Raw genomic sequence first — 25,651 nt, 5'->3', positions numbered from 1 at the left:
CTTTTGTGTGGCCCAGTCAGAGCCTAGACCTTAACCCAAAGAGATTCTGTTGATGCCGATCCCACCAGACTTCCTAAGAGTATGCCTGAGCTGAATCAGTTCTGTATGGAAGAATGGTCCAAAATTCTTTCTGAACATTGTGCAGGTCTAATCCGCAGCTACCAGAAATAATTGGTTGAGGTTACTGCTGCCAAACGAGGATGACCAGTTCAAAGGAGGATTGACCAGCTCTTAAATCCAAGGGTTCACTTACTTTCTCAACAGCTCTGTAAATGTTTAAATTAAAGATTATAATTGTTTGGTGGCATAGTTGGCTAGAGCACATAATCATTATGTTCTTGAGCAAGGCACTTAACTCCAGGTGGCTCCTGGGGTGATTGTCCCTGTAATAAGTGCACTGTAAGTCGCTTTGGATGAAAGTGTCTGCCAAATGCATAAATGTAAAATGTAAGCACATTGTGCTTGTCTTTGAGTTCACATTCTATGACCAATTAATGCAGAAAACCAAAGGGTTCACATATTTTTTCTTGCCACTGTGTGTGTATATACAGTATATACTGTAAAATTCAGGTGCTTAGATGAAGTGGTGAGTGGTCTGACATAAGTCCTATGGGTTTTTCCTGCATTTAAACAGTCCCTTTCTGGTATCATTCCACATATCATATGAAAGATTCCATGTTTACCAGTTTTACGTGGCTGTGAGTGATGTGAAAAAAATAGATAACTTTTCACAGTCAATGATAGTTATCATTTTTAACACCCAATCTAATTTAACAACACAATGCTGTCTTTTGTGGTTATATGCTTGAAACAATATGTATCTTAATATTTATCCAAGTGCAATACCCCATAGGCTTCCCTTGTGAGTGCATACTGTATACATGATTTTGCAATATTATTTACAATATTATTATTATTTCTGTGGTAATCAACTGCATAACTCAGATGCAGTCCGTAGAGCTTTACTTTCATTAACCCCGGAATATTCGCCCTGTCTAAAGAATATAATGTGGATGTTTAGAGAGAATAGTGGTGACTATCATAAGATCATTTTTGACACTGGCCTGTAGTAACCACACCAACCCTACAACACACAAAAAACTCCTCTCATTACAGGATTCAGAAACCCTAAATGTCATCTCTGTCTTTTCATCCCTGTTGTCTTTGTCTCTCTCTGCCTGCCTTGTTGGGCTGTTGATTGCACACACATGGAGGTTTAATGGCAGAGCTGGATGTATGGTGAGACAGGAGTGTGAGAGCTGGAGAAACACACACACACACACGCACGCACGCACGCACACACACACACACACACACACTTGTCCTCTTTAATCAGGGGACACAGCTTTCGGTTTGTATCAGGAAACTTACTGTTTAGAAGAGTTAGTCTCCATTATAACCACACACACACACACACACACACACACACACACACACACACACACACACACACACACACACACACACACACACAAACACACACAAAAGACAGACTTGCTCTCTAAACCTAGTCAGCGGACTACCTGATCAACATTCTAAGGATCATGGACACAATCCAAACACAAAGACTGTTCCAAACAGTAGGCAGCAGAATTATGCTATTTTATAAAATATAAAATGTTATATACAAATTTTGGATTAGACAATCCCAGAATGTGTTTTGAAGAGCTCAGTGTTAAAGTAAATCAAAGATGGCTGATGAAGTCAAGGGAAATGTAAATTTTATTCAGTACTGAAAAGTTTCATAGGAAAATAATAAAAGGTTTACCCAATATTTGTGTATACTTTATACTTTTGAGCTTACAAATGAGGAAGCTTGAAATCACCAAGTTTCTTTGGGTAAATAATTTGCTAAAAGACTAAATGTAACCGTCTGTTGTTTGCTTAAGCAACATGAACAGCAGATTGTCTCTTTTGTGAGCTTTGAAACTTGCGTTGCATTCATTTATTCATTGGATGATTTCCCTCAGAGATTTCCCTCGCTTTGTTGTTTCACTGTTGATGTGAATAGGCCTTTAGAACACAGCTGCCTATGTTGACAAAAGTTAGGCAGCTTTTGTATTAGAGCCTTAATATGTACAGGTAATTTTACTCTATACATACAGTATATATGTTTGTGGAGCGGAGGGGGGTGGGGCCGGGTCGGAATATCGCATGCCCAGTCCCCAATCGGCCTGATGAGGCGCGCGAGGGATAAAGGCGGCCGGTGATGATGGTTCGAGAGAGAGAGAATTACGGGCATGTCCGTTGTGTGTGTTTATGTTTATGCTTTTGGTTTAAGTTTTCATTAAATATTATTTATATTGACAAGCCGGTTCTCGCCTCCTCCTTGCCCATCCTTTAACAGTGTTACATTGGTGCCGAAACCCGGGAAGGAGGAGGGATGCCTGTCGCAGAGTCCTGGACACTGCCGTCCACCCTGGGGCGGGGTGTATCTTGCGTCCCGCATGGTCATCCCCGCCTTCCTCGCCCTGGGAGGAGACAGGAGGGGAAGAAAACAACAACAAAAAAATAGGCGAGGGAAAAGGCCAACACGGTGCGAAAGAGAGAGAGAGAGAGAGAGGAGAGAGAGAAAAAGCTCACTCACCGGTTCTCTAATGTACCGTCGTGTGGTCCTCGAACACTCCTCCACACTCAGGCAGACGACAGCCGCTCGAACCGGAGTGAAACCTTCGACCCCCAGCGGGCAGAACGCGCCTTCGCTTTTCTGGCAGCAAATGGGGACACTCCTCCGCCCCTGGCAGTGGCTCTACCGCTCCGGGCGGTCGGAGAGTTTCTTCCCTCCTCCCCTCGCGGACGGTGGTCTCCCTCGACCCCTCCGCGTCTCTGGGGACGGCAGGGCACTCCTCCGCCCCCGGCAGCAGTTCCCTCGCTCCAGGCGGTCGGGGTATCCAGTCCCCACTTGCCCCCAACTTGGCGGTCGGGCTACTCTGTCACCCGGCAGATGGCAGCGGCGCTCCCCAGGGTGGACGGCAGTGTCGAGGACTCTGCGACGGGCATCCCTCCTCCTTCCCGGGTTTCGGCACCAATGTAACACGGTTAAGGATGGGCAAGGAGGAGGCGAGAACCGGCTTGTCAATATACAAAATATTTCATGAAAACTTAAACCAAAAGCATAAACATAAACACACACGACGGAGTCGCTACAACATTGTTGTAGCACAGTCCACTTCGGCAAATCCCCATTTTAGGCAAGTCAGTCCACTAGGCGGCCATCTTTGAAATGCTCCCAGGTAGGCTGGGAGCATCTATGTAAACAAGAGGCATAAAAGTACAGTGCATAATTTACTTGAATGGGAAAGACCGGATTCTCCAAAACGGTTGGTCAAGATTACGCTCAAAGAACATATTTCAAATCAGCTGTAAAATATGAAAACAACGGTATCATACACTGTGCTTCTTTATTTTCAGGCAGGTTCAGCAAATGCACATGCATGTTCTCGAGATGATTGACAGGCGATGTCTGGATCTAAAAGGTGATTGGCTCTTTTACTCTAAGGCAGGACTTCCTTTCTACATCCACTGAGCATTCCAATTTCTCCTATTCATTTTAATACAAGTGCTCCATCTCTGCTAAATATTCTCAGTCAGTAAAATCATGCTAGCCTAAAGAACATGTAAAACAATAGGAAATGTAAAACACATCCGTCGCATATCAGTTTGACTGGCTCCTGTTCAAACACTTCATTCTGCTGCACCAATGCAATCAATAAAACCTGATACTGATCATGTGATGTCACACTAGCACATCTCTTCTTATATCCGTTGTAAGCATATCTCTAAGGTTCTTATTTAAATTCTGAAGACTCTTAACAAACATGACTTAAGTGTTGTTTATCATCCTCACTGGATTCATCAGAGTAATAACAGACTTCTAACAAACCATTAGCAACTTAATTGACTGGAGATCATTGTGAAGATAATTTAATGATGTGAAGGCATGCAGAGGTCTGATCAACTCTTCCAGCAGACGCTAACACAATCTCTCAACCAAAGCTATTTGTCATTACAAACAACACTATACACAGCAGGCAAACTGTCTTGGATGATGCTATTTACTTTTTTAAAATAAAGAATCTAAATTCTTCAAAACCTAAAAAATGTATAACTAAGGATGTGCAAAACATATTTTCAAAATCAAATTAGTCTGTGAGTTGTCAGGACGAATAATAGAATAATCAGTTTTAACAGCAGAACAGGGCACAATGGAAGGGAACAGAACCTAATGGCCTCAAGACACATTATTTAAGCAATATTCCACTTGCAATAATGCTGTTGTTCCATATATCAGCAAGGATGTGATTACCTGCAGCATTTAGTCTGCAAGTGTGATATTGCTTTTTGCAAAAAAAAAATTAACAACTAAATAATATTAAATATTAAACACGTTATAGAGAAACAAAAAATGCTTCCTTACAGGAAAAACCCAATTCAATCAATTAATGTCAACAATATGTTTACATTTTCTTCTTTAGTACCTTGAAATTGAGCCACTGATTGGCTAATTTTGTATATGGAATGCTCAAAACATCCACATACCACTGTTTTTACAAGTACTGTGATTTCTTCCATTGCTGAGAAATCTTTTTTCTTTCCCACGGCCGTGAGTCCCACAAGCCATATTCATTTTTCTTTAACTGTAAGCTACAATGCAGAACTATCTATCAATACCACAATGTTAAGTTTACATGGGAGATTCTAACCTAATATCTTTGACAAAGCTTTTGATATAGTTTTTCAAAATCTTACCACTTGGCAAGACCACACCATACATTAAAAAAAAAACACCATTGGGAACAGGATTGTCAGTTTGGCGAGGAAGAGCTTTTCATTTGAAAAAGATTTTGTGAAGTACAATACAAATGGTGAACAAAATTATAGTTAATGATATGATTATTTGGATTCCTAGAGGCTAACACAATATTATCCCAAACAACCTTCCAATTAATATCAGACTGTGAAAGCTTCAATCTTTACTCCATAACCTGCCAATTAAGGAGAGTTTATAGTAGCCTTCCAATATTTATTCATAAAATTAGAAACCAAGGACCTGCTTTATCTGAAGTTAAAGCTTCACGAACAGAATCGGGAGCCAGTACGGTTTCCTAGGATATTCCATAAACATTTAAAGCAGTACATAGTTGTAGATAGAAAAAGAATGAAGACCCTGGTAGATTAAATTGATCTTTCAAAGCCTAAAATGAACAAATAACTTCTGAAATAGTATGCATACCTCTCTTACTCCAATCTAAAAAAGAAATGTATTGGACACCTTTAAGTAACATAGCATTATGGGGCAGAGGAAGCTTAGAAATAAATCTAGATTCAAACTTTGTAAGCCTTCCTTCTGAATTTCACACTTCAATAAGATATATTGGGGCCAAATTTAGCTTCACATCTTCGGTCAAGAAAATAGGAGTACATATGATCTTGTAACCTATGAGGTTTAACAAAGTTATCTTCCAAATTAGGCCAAGCCACAGGAGCTGATGGGTTCATCCCCAAAAATAAAAGATCTCAATACACAAAACACCATGCATAGAATTTAAAATTGGGCAAGCCAAAACCCCCTGCTTTCCCCTTCATTTGGAGAGCTAACATCTTAATCCTTAGACGCTTGCGCTTCCAAATGAACCTTGAAATTGCTTTGTACAATTTTTCCCAGAACCCAGCAGGTGGAGGAAATTGCAACTACAGAAATTGAACAGGGGTAGAATGCTCGTTTTAAGTAATGCAATCCTTGCCTGAAAACAATTTGGAGTAATGGTCCAACACTCTAAATCAGCAATGACTCTATTTAAAATACCTGAAGTGCCCTCCAAGGATGCAAAAAATACAGTTAAGAATTCACCCATTGTTAGCACACAGCTAACATGCTAAAATCCTCTCAGAGACGTTGTGTGTCTAATTTAATCTCTTTTAAAGCACTGCTCCTAAAAAAGCTTCAGACTGGAGGATGCTGGCAGATAGATGACAATTTTTCCAGCTTGTGATTTTGACTCATCAGAAACTGTAGAATGTAAAACCTGACACACTTATTAGCAGCTAATCTAAGACACTATATGATACGCTGTACAGAATATTACAGAGACAGGTCTGCATGCAGCAGTGTTGGGGTGTAACTAACTTAAATTGTAAAATATAAACAATAAATACACTTTTGTTCAAAATAAAGCCAACATTTTGGACACATTGTGGTACAAAAAGATAAGTGGAACGTGTCCATATTTAATGTGTTGATCTCCAACTGTGGTTGCTTGAGTGAAACTGGTTTCATACATTTACTAAATGTCATCGACACCAATTGCTAAAAAATCATTGCAAAAATGGTTCTGAGAAAAGCACTAGTATCAATTGTTTGTAGAAAACACTTGCTCTGATATTTTGCTATATAATACATTGACATTTATATAATTTAACTGTGACTTAAGTTAAATGCCCAAATACTTTTTGGGGCAACTGCAAGTTAGTTTGGTATAGTAGCTCATTTCAAAAACTAAATGGCAGAAGGGGGAAGTAGAGAGCCAAGTAAAACACTTCAGTCCATTCTGCAATGAAACTTCATATCTGCACACATCACATACACAGCTTTAATCAGATGAATGATCTAAGGAAGGCACAGAACATGGGAAACAGATCAAACTAGTAATCAGAGAAAAAAAAACCATGAAGCTATCATTGTGTCCTCAATGATAGCCTCTGAGATTCTTGTTTAAGAGAGAATGGATGACAAAAATGAAACAAACTTCATGCTCTTTGTGATACATTAAACTATAAGAATCACAGGCCATTTGAACTAATAAACAGAAGACGCTCAGAAGATCTTTTCTGAACCCTAGTAAGCTGCATTGCTGTCTACAGCCTACACAGGGAGCATCCTAAAATGGAGCTTCATAAGGGACTGAATTGAAACTAAGCAACCAGAAAATCCACTTAACAAGTGTGCCCACAGCATGATCACACGGGAAGTCGGCATATTGTTTCTGAGAGTTCCACTGCCCTAGGTTCGGACACATTATGCCCACTCAGTGACAAGGACCATCTCCTACAATTGTGTACCTTTCCTTGTGGGTGCAACTGGAAGCATGTTGTAGCAGCAATGTGGGAGACCCAGGTTCAGATCCAGCAAACTGCAGCTTGATATTTTCACAAGCAAATGAGCTTTTGATTCGCCGCAAATGTTTGACAGAAGTTTATAGCTCTTCGCCGGTAGTGGTGAGTCTTTGGCAACAATGGACAATTTGTGGCAAGTTTGCAGCAAAGCTCATTTGCTGCAAACATTTTCACAAAGATCATGTGAAAATGATCAGTGGTAAATTTGCCATGAACTCTCCCTACCCTTTAACCTAACCCTAACCACAAAGATTGAAAACAATTATACGATTAAGAAACATACCACAACATAAAAGTTCTACTATATACAATCATACTGCCATGTCAATAGATGGCAAAAGTGAGGAGTAATTTGATGAATATGAAAAGGAGAAATTATATGATAAGTGTTTGTTGCGGCTTTTATCAGTGTTGTTTAGTGTCAGCAGTTTTGCTGCAGCTCGCACTCTTCCTTGTCCCCCATTGTGATGGCCTTCTCGACTGCATTGTTTGTGTGTGTGTGTGTGTGTGTGTGTGTGTGTGTGTGTGTGTGTGTGTGTGTGTGTGTGTGTGTGTGTGTGTGTGTGTGTGTGTGTGTGTGTGTGTGTGTGTGTTGTCTATTACTCTTTCTCTCCCACTCTCTTAATCACTTTCAGGTCTGGGGTAACCAGATGAGCTGATTGTTAATGGGGCACACCGGTGAGCAATGTGTTTCCTCCCTATATAGAGTGTTTCATGGCTGGGTTGTGTAATGGGAAACAGTTGTTCATGAATTGGCGTTTCAATCAGGGGTGTTCGGGCACATTCTGGGTTCCCACTGCTAGAGTGGAGAGTTTGTGGTTGTCGCTGTCTGAATTAATGGAAACAGATTAAACATGATGGAGAAGAAACTTGATGAAAACAGAACAGAGAAATGTTTAATTTCCCCATTTATATCTTCAGTTTAATAATATCTTTTTTGACATATCATTTAAAAGTGATTATTTGTTATGTTTTCACAGATAAATAAGTCAAAACTTATAGTGATGGGATAGGATTTTTTAGGTTCTTTAGTTTCCAACAGGGCATTCCATGGAGTGGGCATGTCATGTAGTGGGTGTTCCTTGTCATCTTGCTAGATGCAGACTGGAGTTCTCACATGCCCATACGCCCAACAACACTTACCGTTTTGGCCACAAGGGGCAGTGTTTCGAATTACAGCAAGCACAAACCGATTTTAGCCAATGAAATGTCAAACTACTATTCCTGATTTCACTGTGAGATTAGTGTTGTGCACACATAGTTCTCCTCACGAGAAGCACATGACAGCACGACTCACAATTATTTAAAAGAGTTTGATGTTAGCATGTTGCTAGGCTAATGATGAAATACACAGCACCCATATTGAAGTATTGCCTGAAATAGTCAAATTTGATTTAAACTGGCTTTCAGTTTATTTTAAAGGAAACATGTGATTCAGCTTTTGATGCTGCCTTTTAAAATACTTGTATTGGCCAAATTCAAAGTCAGCTGAATGTTGTTGTCTACCTTTTGGAAAAGACTTCATTTCAACAGTGTGCCTGTGCTTAAAAATGCTGCCTACATGGACAGCACAAAAGAGTTTCAAACAGAGCAAGTAAGATCAGTGAACTGAATGAATGTGTGCAAATTCAAAATTCAGTGTCATTGGGAAAGCAGATTAAACTCCTCTTATTGTATATGGTCTAAGATACGTAGGACTTCATTACAGACATTAAAAGAGTTTTAAAGGTTCAGTTTTAAAAGTCCAGGCTAAAAGACATTTGTTAATGTTGTCCTGCTAGAGGTACATTTAAAGATCTTTTGCTTTAGAACAGGGCCATCCCATGTAGATAAAATAATGATTGACAAGTAGAGTAGCCATTCAGCTGAGTGGTGGGAATCAATGATATGGCTTGCAAGTTCAGTATCATTAGGTCATATTTAAATTGAGTCATTTAATGCGTGTTGATCGATTGGACTGATATCCAATTAGGTGTGTACATTCCATAAATGTACACTTGTACACGACAAGGTGTCTCTAGCATAGTATGCTTATATAGTTCCTTTTGGAAGGAGTAAAGTGGCTTGAACAACCAGTGGTGCGTTTTCAAAAATGCATCGATAGACAACTATGGTTGCAAGTTCCATCATTTCCAGCATAGTTCCACGATTTGGTGTTTCCCCAAAACGTAGTTCCAACAAACATTTGCAAATAGCATCACAAAGCTGTGTGGTTGGAACTACATTTTTTCAATCGTTATACACTCTGGGACCAAAAAAGGGGTGCCTTTTTCTTCAGGGGCGCCTTTAGCCCTGTCGATCCTTACCATGCAGTGCATTCTATATAGACAAACATGACATCTATTCAATCTCTGTATAAGTTATTACTCCACCCCCTGCATAACATCGTTAATTGTTAATGATATGGATGTGCTGATTTGTCACATAGTTACTATACTTTCAGGTAACAGTGGTGACTAGTTAGTTTCTCCAATGATGAATCATACCATGGTGGTTAAGCAGTGAGCAATGTCATTGTATGAGAAACACAACCCATATGCATTTACGCTTGAATGAGTGCTGTCCAATGTAAATACACCCTTTGGCCCACTCCCATTAGTCCCACAGGCTGCCCTCAGCCCTTGCTGTCCAACTTCAAGTCAACACTTTGTTGATGTAATACTACATAGACTGTCAGGTAGTAATCCACTCTAAAGTCCACACTAGTAAAGGCTTGGGAAAAGGGCACACTGAGGGCACATAGTGGCTGCAAAGTGCATGCTTGTATTCTACTATCTCATGGACTTAACGGACATGTGTGAGCAAATGTCACAAGACCGCAAAATGTGCTTATCTGGGCCTTACAGTGATTGAGTTCATTCCATGATCTTCAGTAAACCTGACGTCTGTATTAGAAAAGCTACTTCTGGTTCACTGATTATCCAGGGGTAATTAAAACTCAGCATTGATTATGCAGACTGATTGAGGTAATTAATATCCTCTAGGCAAGTGATGAACTACTCTGAGAAACCACACTCACAACAATGTACCAATCGACACTATTGATCTGCAAATTATAGAGAGGAGAATTTGTAGGGTTGAGGTTGATTAGTGTACTTCTGAAAAGAACTTTAAACCAATCACAATAAGTAAATGAGCATTGCGTATCTTTCCACTTTAATGCAACTCCACACAGCTGCACCAATTAAACTGGTCTTGTAATAATGCAAATGTATTGTTTAAGCCCTATTCATTGGCATGGCTAATCTGAATTAACATACATTAACCTTTCTCAAAGCACCTCAGGGACTGTGAGGAAGAAAGTCCACATCCAGAAGGGTCCAGCAAGCCTAAACGCCATCCTCAATAAATGCACTGCCACCTGTTCTTCTCAAATGAAAGAAAAGACTCAGGACTTGTATTCAACAGCCTCAGACTGCACCAAAGCTTGACGAATCATTAATAGTTCATCATTAGATCCGCTGGTGAATGGAACTTACAGCATTTCATTGCTGCAAACAATTCACATAAACAATGGCCGACTGCAAAACCCAGAGTTGGAGAAGTCAAGGGAAGTTCATGTGCAGGGCACATGTAAACATGGACAAGCGGTGAGATCAGAATAGAACAGTTTGACTGTCTAAAGGTGTGTTATGTTATGTTATGTTGGTTGCAAGTAGGCATTTCTACTCGACTGCTGTATCCAGCTGTATCAAATGGTAGATCATAGGATCTACAATGTCTGCACTCTCACTGCTGGTCAAAGTATTGCTGCACATGTACCAGTGTCACAAACTAGAAGTTTTCATTAATAAAAATTCAACTGAAAAGGAACAATAAGCTGAAATGTGTAACATTTTCCAGTATTAAAATACTTAATAAATCAACTCTGTTTGCTTTGAGTGACCTGTGCAGCCAGATGCAACGACTGACGATGGTCTATTTGCTTGATCAACAGCTATCAGGGCTCATATTCAGATGCATAAATGACAAACATCATCTTAAAATATAAATAAATAAATAAATAAAACAGATGGGAAACTGAACTAATATACATTTTTATATATAAAATAACTAAAAAACTAAACTGAAACTAGAAAACATCAAAATAAATAAAAATAATTAAATAAATTACACACTTAAGCTTTAACTAAAATAAAAAAGAGAGAAAACCCTAAACTAAAATACATTTTCATAATTTCATAATGTATGCTTAATAATATAAACTGTATAATATATGCTTGGACATATTTAAATTATATCAGTTAATACGTTAACTTTGGCAGCACTAAAAAAATACTAAACATTTAAATAAAAATTCTAATTAACATAAAAATAACTAAACTGAAATGAGAAAACATTAAAAAATAAACTAAAACTAAAATTAATTGAGTGAAAACCTACGAACATTAAACTAAAATGGAATGACAAATTGAAAATAAAACAGAAAAACTTCTTGTCAACAAAATTACTAACAAAAAAGTTAGTTGACGAAGGTATTTTTAAAAATGTTGTCAACAATAATGAAAAAGACACATCATGATGTTAATTATTTTTTGTCGTAACCATTTGCGACCAACGACGAGTGACAGGACATTTCGTCAGTCGCTCTGTTTCTATTTCTGTGGCTACAGGCCAGGTAGCCCGCTCACTTTGAAATCTCATTGATCCAACATCCCAACACTCATAGCTGTACATTAAACAGTAAATATGTTCTAATAGGCAGTGATTGTGCTGCAGCAAGCAGAAGTTTTCCATTCTGTGTGGGCAAAAACATTGCTTGTCGCTGGAATTTAATTTGTCTGGTTTTGACACGGTATCAGTGTGAACGACCCATAAGCCTTACTCATTTGAGCTTCAAAATGTATCTTAACCCAACAGAGAGATATGAAAAACCACTTTCATCTTTTTTTCTAAACAACGGCACAAATTTGTTTGGGAATATTAGATCAACACGCCATAGCCAGTACAGGATAAGTTATCCACTAAAGGCAGTGTGTTACAGTGATTTATCACAGCTAAGTACTGTTGTAAGGCACACTGCAAAGTGTCATCAAGTTGGCTGTTAATGGCTGCCAAGCTATTTGGCCAATTAATATGAAATTAAATAAAGTGCGGTTGCAGGTGTGCTGATATCAATAATTTTACAACAGTTTAGAACTTGGCTTATATATTTTTAGAATTCACATTTTGTCAGGATGTGCTGAGTGACTCCAGCCAGGTCTCCTAAGCAACCAAATTGGCCCGCATGCAAGTTAGGGTAGAGTCACATGGGGTAACCTCCTCGTGGTCGTGATTAGTGGTTCTCGCTCTCAATGGGGCGCATGGTGAGTTGTGCGTGGATCGCGGAGAGTAGCATGAGCCTCCACATGCAGAGAGACTCCGCAGTGTCATGCACAGCGAGCCACATGATAAGATGTGTGGATTGACTGTCTCAGAAGCACAGGCAACTGAGACTTGAGGTGAATAACCGCACCACTACAAGGACCTACTAAATAGTGGGAATTGGGCATACTAAATTAGGAAGGAAAGGGGATAAAAAATGTATTTAAAAAAAAAAAACATTTTGTGGTATGATCAATTTCAAGCTGCTCTGAGACTCCATGTCCTGCTAAATCCATCCCCAAAAAATATAGAATGCAAAACTGTAACAAACATAAACAGAAGCAGAGAGATGCTGAGATCATGATGAACAGAAATTATTCTGTATAAATATCTGCTCTCTGTAATAAATTCATCCCTGCCAATAAATAATAATTTCGAGACCTTCAGCACCTCATAAGCCCATGGCAAGGTTCAGCTTCTGCAATATGAACCCAGATTAAAGTTTAAATGGGACACTTGCATCACACTTGCCTGAAATCCACAATGACAGCGTAATGTCAAAGTCAGTGGTGCATTCTGGGAGCTGCTATTGATTCTTCTTTCTGTCTATGATTCTTTGACAGAGCTAAGAAAATGCCTGATATCTCTATCGCCATCAAGATCTGCCTCCACTTCATCAGAAGCAGCTTATTATTACATGATATAGATTACACATTCTTCAATCAGCTTCTGAGCATGCTTGCTATCATTTTATTGACTGTACAATAGAGGTTGAGTTTGTGTTATCTCTTGCTTCTGCAGTGTAAAGACATGCTGAATTAAGCGCTTTCATACCTTCATAAAGCCAGTCGCTCAGACCATTGAATATCACACCCTCCTTCCCAGATGAAACCAAACGGATGGATCTGTTCTCCACAGTGGCTCGGTAGTAGATGTTACTCTCAAATATAAAAATCTAGAAGAAAAAAAGACAAACAATGCAATCAAAATTTGATGGCTGTACGAGGAGAGGTTTACCGGTTATGATACAGAAATTTACAATGTGCTCGAAGAACTTTTTTATTATTATTTTGTTTCCCTGAGGTCCACTTCTAATGTCAGAAGTTTTTTGTGTTTTTGTCTTAATTGAATTTTTCATGACATTAAAGGAACAGTACAGCCAACAATTTAAAGTCTGTCATCATTTACTTACCCTCATGATGGTCAGAACCCATATGGCTTTCTTCTGCAGAACACAAAAAGCTGATTTTTATTCCGGCCTATCTTTATCAATATAGTGGCAATTTTTAGGGACTCATATTATTGCTTAAAAAAGTATCCAAAATTATCATAAAAGTAGTCCATACAACTTGTGCATCATATTCCAAGTATTCTGAAGGCACACAATGGGTTTTGGTGAGAAACTAAAAATAGTAATGTCCTTTGCACGTTCATCAGCACTCAAAAATATTGGTATCTAGTCAGCTTTCTTGTAATTCTTTATGGAGTGTGTAACATGACCTTATCTTGACAGGATGTGCCAAGCTTCTGATCACACAATTGCCGTCATTGGCGTCGTTTGTAGTGTCAATGTTTCCCCATGATATGACCCATTTCTAGATATTATATAAACTGACAGTGAATAAAAGATGACAGTGCTTCAACTGTGTAACTCAAAAGTGTATTTTTTTTTCTTTGTTGGAGTAAATGTCAGTATCAAAGCCAGGACTGTGTCTAAGAGGAACCTGTGTGATTCATTTTAAAAATGACCTCAACAGCCATGTTTCTAAAAAGACCTCTGCGTTTAGAAATAAATATCAACACTGCTCAATATCACTTTATTGAGGAAGATGACAGGCCGTTTTCATTTTTCTCAGAAGAACACGTGACCACACGGAAAGTTAGAATGTTCTTTACAAATGTTCCGTACCCTGACATTGGCCCAATTATGCTGAGTTACTGAACAAGTTAGCATCATCTCCCATCAGACATTTTTGCATCGGTTCAAATATGTTTACCTTCTTCTGTGGCATGACTGGAATTGGTGAGACCCAGATTCACATCCCGCGTTGAAACCAGGAAGAAATCGTGTTCGCTTAATCAGCAATGAGCTTTATTTGGAGGATACATTTTCCTATTTTTACTCCACTGACACGTTTAGGGTAGAGTTCATACAATATGCATTCCCTTTTGACTGTATTACATCCTTTACAAATAAAAACAACGGGCTTTCGGCACCTCTCAGTAGGCATTTCACCGGCAAACTGGAGCTCACATGTGCCCATGTTCAAAAACATTTCCAGCATCTGTCACTCTTAAAATTTCGGTCTGAACAGACCGACTTTTGCTCCAAAAAAAGGCAAACCTAATCCAAATTTCCAAATTTACTGTGTGATCAGTCTGGAGGAGAACCATCCTGGATCAAACCAAAACCAAGAAGCTTATAATGTTTCAAATTTGGGGGTAGCAGACATAATTGATTATGATATTTTATTCAGTCTTTAAAGTGCCACATATTTACTCAAGACAATGATCCAATATATTTAAAATATGAATTAATGAATAGTGATAATGATCTGAATAACAGCTAATTTTATTTGAACTTACCTACATTTTCCTTATTGTGTGAAAGTAACTGTCATGACACACCTCACACTATCATCACATTAAGATCCTTTAATGTCAGATATGTTTGGGTTTGTAACTACTACTATACTCAATATACTAAAAAGAACATGACAAACAAAACACAGCTTTCAAAGCAAATCAGGTATTAAACTGATAATAGAATCTGATTTTCTTTAGGGTTTATGTAGTAAACATGACCGCTGCAGGCCATAAACAACCAGTGTGAACATGTAGACTTTTAATGATTTCTAGCTTTAAGTTTTCACTTCATCACATTTATTATCAAAACAGAAGCTGGATAGCTAAAAAATTTGGCACCCAGGCCAACTGTTGGTCAATACTCCTAAATGCATTTAATTCTCATCACAGTGTTTGTGAGATTTTAAGGCCACATCAGCATTAATACGTTTTAGTTTAGAATTGTTTTTGTTACGTTTTGTCTTTCCGTCCACACTGAAGTGGCATTTTTGTTAAGCGAATACAAAGCTTTTAAGTGTAAGCGCCTTTGCATTGTAGTGTGGATAGGGAAAACCAAGATATTAAAAAACGATGATGTATTTGTTTTCATGTGATACATTTAATCCAAAACATTTAAGATGGCGGCCCATGTTGTAGTGGTGTTATTGTGCCTGGAATCCACTTTGATAAATGATACTTTGTACCACCTTCAGGTTTACTAGGAATTGCTGTCCGGTGACAGAACATGAGGTCAATTGCGTTTCAGTCCGTACATGTATATGACGCAAGTCCACGCTTCCAACGCTTTTTTCCACATTCGCAGTATAAGTGTGTGACGAGGAGGAGGGCCGGGTCGGGCCAGGCCATGAGGACACAATCCCGGTCCTGAATCGGGCTAATCAACCGGGAGGGGTATAAAGATGAGCCGGAGGCGCCAGTTCGAGAGAGAGCCACATGCGTTGCTATGTGTGTGTCTATGTGTTTGTGTTTAAGTTGATTCAAGTTAATTTATGTTATTAAAATTTATGTTGACTGTTCAGCCAGTTCCCACCTCCTCCGTGCCCACCTAACCCTGTTATATTGGTGCCGAAACTCGGGAGGGAGGAGGGATGTGCTGTCGCGGAGTCCTCGCCGCTGCTATCCGCCAGGGGAGCAGCCGCGACAGTCTGCCTGGGGACGAAGGGGTCGCTGCCGGCTGCCAGGGGAGGAGCGAGCTGTAGTCAGTCGAGATAGGGGAGTAGCCGATCCGTCCGCTACCAGGGCTCCAGAAAGGCAGGGAAGATCTGCCTTTAAGTTGATTCAAGTTCATGTATGCAATTAAAACTTACGTTGACTAAGTTCCATCCGGTTCCCTCCTCCTCCTTGCCTACCTTACCCTGTTACAAAGCATTTTCAGATGTTTCAGTGTGGACGAGCAACTTATGGAAAACGCTTTCAAATTTATCCAGATGTGAACATAGCCTAAGCCAGCTATTGGCTGTTTAAAGTAGCATACGATCTGTAAATTATTAAATGTTATGACTGTAGATTTTCATCCTGTTTGTGAATATCTATCTATCTATCTATCTATCTATCTATCTATCTATCTATCTATCTATCATATATATATATATATATATATATATATGTTGCAATCTGATTTCTATAAATCAATAGGAACCCAGAGTCCTTGTAGTTGTATTTCATCATGAAGTTCTTCGTGCTGGGTTTGTGTATGCATTTTGCTTGGAGTTAGTGTGCTACAGTGGATGTGAGTGGTGTCAATAACACATCAAAAAGAGCAGTGAAATTGGACTGGCTCAGGAGAAGCATTGATTCATAATCTCTTTGAAAAACACCACAGCCACTACAAACTGCACTGGATGACACTCACGGATCTATACAGACCCGTTTTAGCCTAAAGAACCACAACAAACAAAGCAAACTTAAATGTGGCATATCATGGAAGACATGATTGTGTTTTTCATCTCACATTTGCTTTTATGAGACTGTCGGTTAGGTTTAAAAGAGTCAAACTTTCCTTGATATTTAAGAGGTAACTATAAGGCTACTATAAAAACATCCTCCCCAGTCTAAAAAGAGCATTTATAGTTGCCACCCTGCTGAAACATCTCATTTTGAAATCTGTCTGTTTGTGACATCACGAGACATTGCTCATTTGTATTTACTCATCCCACAACACGTCATCGCATCCTTGGCCCCGCCCATTGACGCTCAGTTCGAAAGAGCAGGACAGACAGGCATACTGTGACTAACTATTCCTGAACACCAAAGGGGACCCATCTGGACTGTTTTTAATTATATATGTACATTAACATGCACTAGTGAGATGTCTTTGACTGCTGTCATGTATCTTGCTGCTTTTAAAATACGCAGTGTCAAGTTACAAGTCTAAAGAGCAATTCGGTTTCATTCAGCTGCTCTGCCTCTTGTTGTTTTGAGCACAAATGCGTCACGTGTGTGTTCTTTCGCACATCTGCACATTTTTTTTAATGTTGGTATATGTAAACATACACTAGATGGATTCCTTTGACAGTTTCTGTGTGTTTTCAGCGATGTGCGCCTCAGTGTGACTATGTTTGTGCAGCATTTCACTGCTTTGGACCATGTATGTGCATTTTTTCAGCTCATATCAGTGTGGATTTGTGAACCAGTCATAATATGATTCAAGTTTTGCTAAGTAAATGTTTTTCAAAGATGGGGCAGTTAAAAACACTTTTGGACCCGATCAGAAAGCCGTGAGTAAACAGTTTCACTGATGAATATTTTAAATGTCATAACTGTTTGATTGTGCTGATGTGCTTACTATAAGTGAACAGTTTAATATATATTCGAATGCAGTGTGTTGGATGTGCGTTGTGTGTAAACCCTGAGATTGAGTTCTATAATGTTGAGGAGGTTGTTCATTCTCTCCTGATTGAGTTTCAAATATGGCTGTATTTGAGGGGCTGCACAATGTTAACCAATTATAACAGTGGGCGTTTACATTGAATTTTTAAGGAGGCGCTGAGGCCAAAACTGAGCGTTTCAGTCAGAAGGCCACATACAGGGTGGAAAATTATATATATTTTTTTTATCATATATTACAAAATTTGACTGTTTTGGTGCAAACGACTTTACTAACATTATCAGTGGACCTCAGGGAAGATAATACATTTATAAAAAAAGACTATGTCATGACCCCTTTAAGGTTTAGAGTGGGGAGGTCGGTTTTGATTGATTTAATATTCAACAGAGTTAAAGCCTTATCTGTTTGGGAGAACATTTAACTCACTTTTGGCACCACATAGTGGACATTTCACCTCAGAAATGCACAGACATACAGTATGTAAGAAACCATGTAATATCATTTGTTGCCACAGTCACATCATTTTTATGAGCTCAAGCTGAGTCTTAAAGTTGAGAAGTAAAAAACCAAGAATGAGAGAGGGGATGGAAAATGGTGATATTAAAAGCTAAATTATGATTGTGGTTCAATTTGATTAACCTTGTTTAAAATAAAAGAACAATTATTATGTGAGCTGTAAGTAATCAAAGGTCCAACTGCAGAACTGCTTCTGTTAATTCACAGCTCAAACATGTTTCAGTAGACTTTAATGACCTACCTTGACAGCTAGAAATACTAAATGCTTTTTAATGTTGTTTTCAATACACTATTGTGGAGCTTTGTGAGAATGTAAGGGTCTCAAGGTGACTTTAACTTTAAAAATAATGACAGGGATTCAGTATGGAGATTTCAATAGCAATGCACACAAACATCTGTTTCTACAACATTTTCATTTCCTCTATGAAATGTTTCTCCTGAATGGTTGGATAAGCAATGAAATGCCATTTAAGAAATGGCTTTCCCATATTTACTATAATGCACCAAATGAATCACAGCAAACATAACTGAACTAATTGTGAAAATATTCTCCAACCAGGTCAATGAAAAAGTGAAAAGAAAAACAGAAAATGAGAAAAATGCAGAGCACATGATTATATGATGAGGTGAATAAATCATAATTTCGTTTAAAACGTATTATACTCTGCTTCAGTTCAAGGTGTTCTGAATTGAAAGCTCAACTTTACTGGAAAAACATTTGAGATGACATATGACATGCATGTGTCTACAGAAAACGCTGTGTAGATTTAAATATGGCCTGTCACAGCAGGTTTGACATCAATGACATAGTACAATTTTGTAATATATTTAAATGTACACAGTTTTCTGCAAAACATCAAATTTTGTGTTAATGGAAGAAAAAAATTCATACAGATTTGGAATGACATGTGTAAATCATGAAAGAGTTTAAATGTTCCTTTATGACAATAAGAACGCTAACAGAACAATTAATCTGTTTTTGGCGCAACATCTAGGACACTGAACGACTGGAAAGCCTAATTATTTAATATCACACACATGACTCACAAAGTCCCTGATATAATCTGAGCTGGTGGTTGCTCCTACAGATGTGATGTAATGTAATAAATTGGGTTGGAGACTTTTTGAGAAACAGTGTGTGTATGTGAGTTCTAAAAACCACAGAGATTATTTCTAAGAAAATTGTAAAAGAGTGAGAAGGAGATAGAGGGACAGACATGTGATCCATGTGTTCTCTTGGAAGTGTTGGCTCCTTTAAAATAATTTATAGTGGTTGAAGTAGCTCCACATGATGGTAAATGTTGTTTACCAGCTGCTGGCCTTGTGGCCCCCATCCTGCAAACTGTAGATGAGCGTTTCGTACTTCTGGAGGGTTCAGGATCCATGTTTCCCTGTGGAAAAAATAAAAAAATTAAAAATTAAAAAGAGAGGCAAAAACATTCACACACCCTACAGACAGTAGAAATGGGCCAACAACATATTGTCAAAATTTACTAGTCAATGACTTTTCTGAAAGAAAGAAAAAAAAATAAAAAATTAAATATAAATAATACTGCTTCTGAACTTTCATATCCCCCTTAAGGCATTTTTGTATTAATTCCAGTGTGTTCACCCTGTGGTGCTACTGACAGCATCTTACGTGAACAACCGATGAGATACAGGTCCTGGTCCTGTGGAATCCAGTAAGTAATTGTGTAAGTAATTAAGTAATTGAAGTAAAATAAAAATTTTACTTCACTGATGGTTAGGCTAAAGGTAATAAATAAAATATGTATTTCTCCTTGAGATTTACAAAAAAAATTATGAGACGTAATGCACTGGCAAAAGTTGTCCATCTGCATGTGTAAAGACCAACAATTGAAAAATATCCAACAATAATTGTCTTGAAATTTACTGTTGATGGTGGTGGATTTGTTACAAAAGCAGTCCTCTGCAAGCTCTATCAGCGGTGCATTAAAAGAGATGAATTTAGAGACTTCTCAAAGAGGGTTTAAGCATGCAGTCTACACAAGCTAATGTCATGGTTACTGTCGTAACCTCCGTTCCCTGATGGAAAGGTAGTCAATTCTGCAGTCTAAAGAGACACGTATCTACACACAAAGGAATTTCCCTCCTTCTGAAAAAAGAGAGACCACGTTTTTCTAACCTCACCTCAGAGTAAGATTAACTTAGCTTTGTTCCAGTCGTGTAGTATAATTCATTTAATTTTCACTGCGAGACAACAGTGAATTTATTTAGAAAATGGAAAAGGCGACCAGTTTCCCTTCTCAATCGTTTTCTATCAACATTGACTACCTCCCTGCATTTCTCTCCATTACCGGACCTGAGAAATAATGCAGAGACACGTCAATTCACTGGCAAGCGTAAGACAAAGGACCGAATCCAGATCGTTTTCTCCTGACTGCTCAATGCAACAGGAATTCAAACGAACAAACCTGCTGAAATCACACAGGATTTCCTGAGTAAGGCTTGATATCTGGGCAGATTTAGTTTAGAAACTGTGACTATTCTTATAAATCTAAATCATATATTTGATTGCTGAATGTTTGATGTTTTGTTTACATTTGTATGTTTAACTACAACCGATATTACTTCAGTATTGTTAAATTGTTGTTTTTAGAAGCCTGTTGGATTCGTATGGCAATAATTTGACTAGCTTCTTCCCTTTTTGATTATTAATCAAAATACTCAATCTTAATTAGAAGAATTTTAAGAGACTTGATCAGTCACTTACTATAATAAAAAAAAAAAAATTGTGAACAAACGCCACTTCAGGGCATAAAGCTGCCAGGTAGAGGGAGCTCTGGCTTGAGTGATAGTGTCTACGACTGCTGGTGGTAGGCCACTTAAATCTTACATATCCCGTCCAAGGGCCAGACGTGGAGGTTCCAGAGATCTGGGCGCTGATGCCAGATGGTGCCCCGTCCCTGAGAAAGAAGGTCCTTCCTCAGGGGTATCTGCAAGGGAGATGCTGTCATGAGGAGTGAGCGGGCCGAGAACCAAGTTTGGGTGGACCAATATGGGCCATGAGGTTGACTCGTTCCTCGTCCTCCCTGACTTTGCACAGGGTCTGTACAAGTAGGCTCACTGGGGGGGAACACATATTTGTGCAGCCCTCGGGGCCAGCTGTGTGCCAGTGCGTCTGTCCTGAGGGGGGCTCCCGCCAGGGAAAACCAGAACGGGCAGTGGGAGGATTCCCGGGAAGCGAACAGGTCTACCTGTGCTTTGCCGAATCGACTTCAAATCAGCTGTACCACCTGGGTTGGAGTCTCCACTCTCAGCTGAGTGTTGCCTGCCGCCACAGGGCGTCCGCTGTCGGATTGAAGCTGCCCGGGATATGAGTGGCCCGCAGCAACTTCAGACCCTGCTGACTAGAGAGGAAGAGATGGCGGGGAGTTGTATATGCGACGTGAGCGTACGCCACCTTGACGATGTATATGCGCTGTGTTGTCAGATCAGAACAACAAATGCTTGCCCTGGATCAATGGCAATAGCCTCCGCAGGTCGAGTAGTATATCCAGCACTCTAGGCAATTGATGTGCCAACCCAGTCACAGTCCTGACCACGGCCCCAGCCCAGTTTGGTGGCATCTGTGGTGACCACGACACGTCTGGACACTTGCTGTAGAGGAACTCCTGCCCGTAGAAATGCAAGGTCTGTCCAAGAGCTGAATAAGGGGTGGCAGAACGCCGTGATAGCTACGCAATGTATTCATCGGCACCATGCGCATCTCGGGACATGGCGAGAAAACAGATGCTCTGAACCGGGGAGAGCTTGCTCTATTCCCAGTTGACCCTAAGCCCTAGATGGCTAGAGTGGCTTTCCCCCGGAAGAGGAGGTTTCTCGCAATGAGAACATGAACCATCCACAAACGCCGCCCGTGGCCGTTGGAAGCAGAGAGATAACGATCACATCCCGGAATAACACAAAGACGGAAAGGCATCTTTATCAACATCAATGTGTGTGCTCGAGTAGAGAAAATATGCTCTTTAGCAGGAATATACACTCTTTTAGCAATGTCAAAGTGCACAGGGGTGAAATCTGCACTTGTCGTGCAAAAGGAGAGAAAGCCGCTAGAAATGTGCCGTATATCCAACAGCATACGCTTCTTAAGAGGTGAATGGAACAGCAGTAGTATTCAGCTCGAAGGGAGTGGGCATTCCAGCTTTTATACCCGTATGTCCGTGGGAGTGGCATGCAAATTCCACTCACCAATTCTCATTGGCCTTTTCTCAAAGAGTGGGAGGTATTTGGGGCTCTAAAGAGCAACTCCTTGCGTCACTACATCGACACAACTTCGAATGAGTGACAGAAGGGGAACAGTTACTATTACTGTTAGCATACTATCAGCATGCTAAAACCCTCTCTGACAAGTTGTGTCTCTAATTTCACCCCTTTTAAAGCATCCTAGTCATTGCTGATTGTTTGACTAGTCAGTTGTTGGATGAGGGGTCAACTAGTTCAGAGGTTTTCAAACTGGGGTCCTGCAAGGGGGGGCTAGGGGATCTGTGAAAAAAAAAAAAAAAAAAAAAAAGATATTACAAAATGTATTTTTTAGGACAGTCAAAGTAAATTTATTAACATAAGATTGAATTAAATCTAAAAAAATTTACTAGTTAACACACATACCAAATTTGACATTATATCTGATTCAGTTTGTTTTATTAAGGCTGTTCAGAAATCCAGTCTTATGTCATTCAAATTCAGTGACTGTGGTGACATATTTGAACAAATTACATAACATGGTGAAATACATGTACAGCGGCAGTTCCAAATATATAAATTGAGCTTCATAAAAAGCAAATAGCAAATAAATAATTACAGTTGATTCTATGAGATTAATTAATTTTGTATATTTATATTCTATAAAATAAATATAGTACATTTATTACAAAGAAAATATGTTCCAGACAAAACTTTAATTTAGTATGTACAACGATACTATAAAACTATTATTTAACTTAGCAAACATGTTGTCTTTAATATAATCACACTTATTATAATACTTTATTTAGAATAATACTTTATATACTAAAATTACTTTTATTTATTTTTCTCACACAGTATAAAAGGTAGGATGGCAAGACAGAAGCCTTTTCTTACAAAGAAAAACATCCAAGCCTGGCTGAAGTTTGCAAAAACAAACACCAAGTCTCCCAAAATCAAGTGGGAAAATGTGTTATGGTCTGATGAAAGCAAGGTTGAACTTTTTGGCCATCATTCCAAAAGGTATTTTTGGTGCAAAAACAACACTGCACATCACTCAAAGAACACCATACCCACAGTGAAGCATGATGGTGGCAGCATCATGCTTTGGGGCTGTTTTTCTTCAGCTGGAACCATGGCCTTAGTCAGGGTGGAGGGAATTATGAACAGTTCCAAATACCCGGCAATTTTTGCACAAAACCTTCAGGCATCCATTAGAAAGCTGAAGCTGAAGAGGAAGTTCACCTTTCAGCACGACAACGACCCAAAGCACACATCCAAATCCACAAAAGCATGGCTTCACCAGAAGAAGATTAATGTTTTTCAATGGGCCAGCCAGAGCCCAGACCTGAATCCAATTGAACATCTGTGGGGTGATCTGAAGAGGGCTGTGCACAGGAGATGTCCTCGTAATCTGACAGATTTGGAGCGCTTTTGCAAAGAAGAGTGGGCAAATATTGCCACGTCAAAATGTGCCATGCTAATAGACTCCTACCCAAAAAGACTGAGTGCTGTAATAGAATCAAAAGGTGCTTCAACAAAGTATTAGTTTAAGGGTGTGCACACTTATTCAACCAGGTTATTGTGACCCCCTCAAAGATTTCAGTTTGTTTTTCAATTGAATTGTTCACATTATAGGTCACATTAAAAGTGGAAAAATTTCTGACATAATTTATCTTTGTCTCATTCTTTTACATCACAAGAACCTGGCATTTTAACAGGGGTGTGTAGACTTTTTACATCTACTGTAGTTGTCCATCCTGTCCCATCCCTAAAAGACCGATATGTAATTAATTAAACATTCGTGTCTTCAAAGGACTAACAGACTGTACTTCCTGTGTCCTGTGCAGTGAACCATATGTCAACTGATATTGATTTCATCACAGTGTACAACTGTAACGTTAGTGTAGAAGCAGGAGCAGGCAGACAGGTGGATGAGATCCAAAAGCAGTTTTATTTAGGCTATGACAAAATAAACAAACACAGGAGCAAATCAAAGGTCCACAATGGGAAAAAAACTAACTAAGGAAGAGGTACATGAACAAAGAACAAAGGCGAGGGTAAGCAAACTAAGGTGGAGAAACATGAACAGAGAACGAAGGCGAGGGTCACGAGCACAGACATAGGCGACGAACAGAGAACGTCAACACACGACAAAGGGAAGGGAAAACAGCGGGGTTTAAATAACGAGACACGGTAATGACAAAATGACGGACAGGTGCGGACAATAACATAGTGACGGGGACGGGAAGGAGGGAAGTGTAGTTTTTCACAGAGACAGTGAAACACGGGTGGCCAACAAGGAAGACATGACAGGAAGCGTGAGCGGTGAGACAGAAAACGCGGAGCGGACAACAAGGGAGCATGACATGGACGTGACTAGTGACGGGTGAAACAGAAAACATGGTACAGACAACAAGGGATCGTGACACGGAACGTGATAAGTGGAAACGGAGAACACGGGACTGACAACACGGGATCATAACAACAACACAGTGCAACACAACTGCACAGGGAATAGAGCACCGTGATGGAATTCCTGCAGCAGCAAATCTAAAAGTTATAGTATATCCCAATCCGCTGTTAAATCCAGCTGGGGTGATAGCCCAGTGCTGTGTCAGCATCTGCTCAGTTTCACACAGCTCATAAATAAAGTTGGTTTATTCTGCTGTCATTTACATAAGTGTTGTGTTAAGCCTGTAGGCTTAAGAATTACAGGTGATACAAGCTGTACATCTCTGTGCTAATCAAAGAACAGATGGGGTGGTCAGAAGTGTGGTGGTACGGCCACAGGTTAGCAGTATAGACAAATTACATCCTCTGAATGGATTTAACTCATGACATGAACTATAACGGTAAAATGCTACATCAATGTTTTTCTCCTTTGGTTGTATAATGATGACAAATGGACTTTGAAAATGAATCTGACTTCTATATTGGTGAGCTCAGCAACTTACGGAGTTTCCAGACTGCAAATGATGTAGTCCGCAGTGAACGAGTGCTGGTAAACCTGACAATTTGAACGACACAAAGATGAATAGAGACAGAAAGACAGAAAAAGAGGGATAGAGAGAAAAAAAAGAAAACACATTTTCAGAA

The 25,651-nt window shown here is 39.3% G+C and overlaps 1 protein-coding gene across 2 annotated transcripts in view; it reads right to left on the bottom strand.

Annotated features, from left to right (window-relative positions):
* The window catches only part of LOC127634470 (dipeptidyl aminopeptidase-like protein 6), a 483,292-nt gene that overhangs the window by 41,537 nt on the left and 416,104 nt on the right, over positions 1-25,651 (bottom strand). For both annotated transcript variants that reach the window (XM_052114057.1, XM_052114056.1), the window contains exons 6-8: positions 25,510-25,562; positions 19,656-19,737; positions 13,252-13,372 (exon numbers count right to left, since the gene is read on the bottom strand). In XM_052114057.1, coding sequence (XP_051970017.1) covers positions 13,252-13,372; positions 19,656-19,737; positions 25,510-25,562 — 256 coding nt within the window. The remainder of the gene's footprint in view (positions 1-13,251; positions 13,373-19,655; positions 19,738-25,509; positions 25,563-25,651) is intronic.

Source organism: Xyrauchen texanus, chromosome 41 (assembly GCF_025860055.1).
Source record: "Xyrauchen texanus isolate HMW12.3.18 chromosome 41, RBS_HiC_50CHRs, whole genome shotgun sequence".
In the NCBI taxonomy this organism is placed as follows: domain Eukaryota; kingdom Metazoa; phylum Chordata; class Actinopteri; order Cypriniformes; family Catostomidae; genus Xyrauchen; species Xyrauchen texanus.
This window is presented reverse-complemented; position numbering and strand designations above follow the sequence as displayed.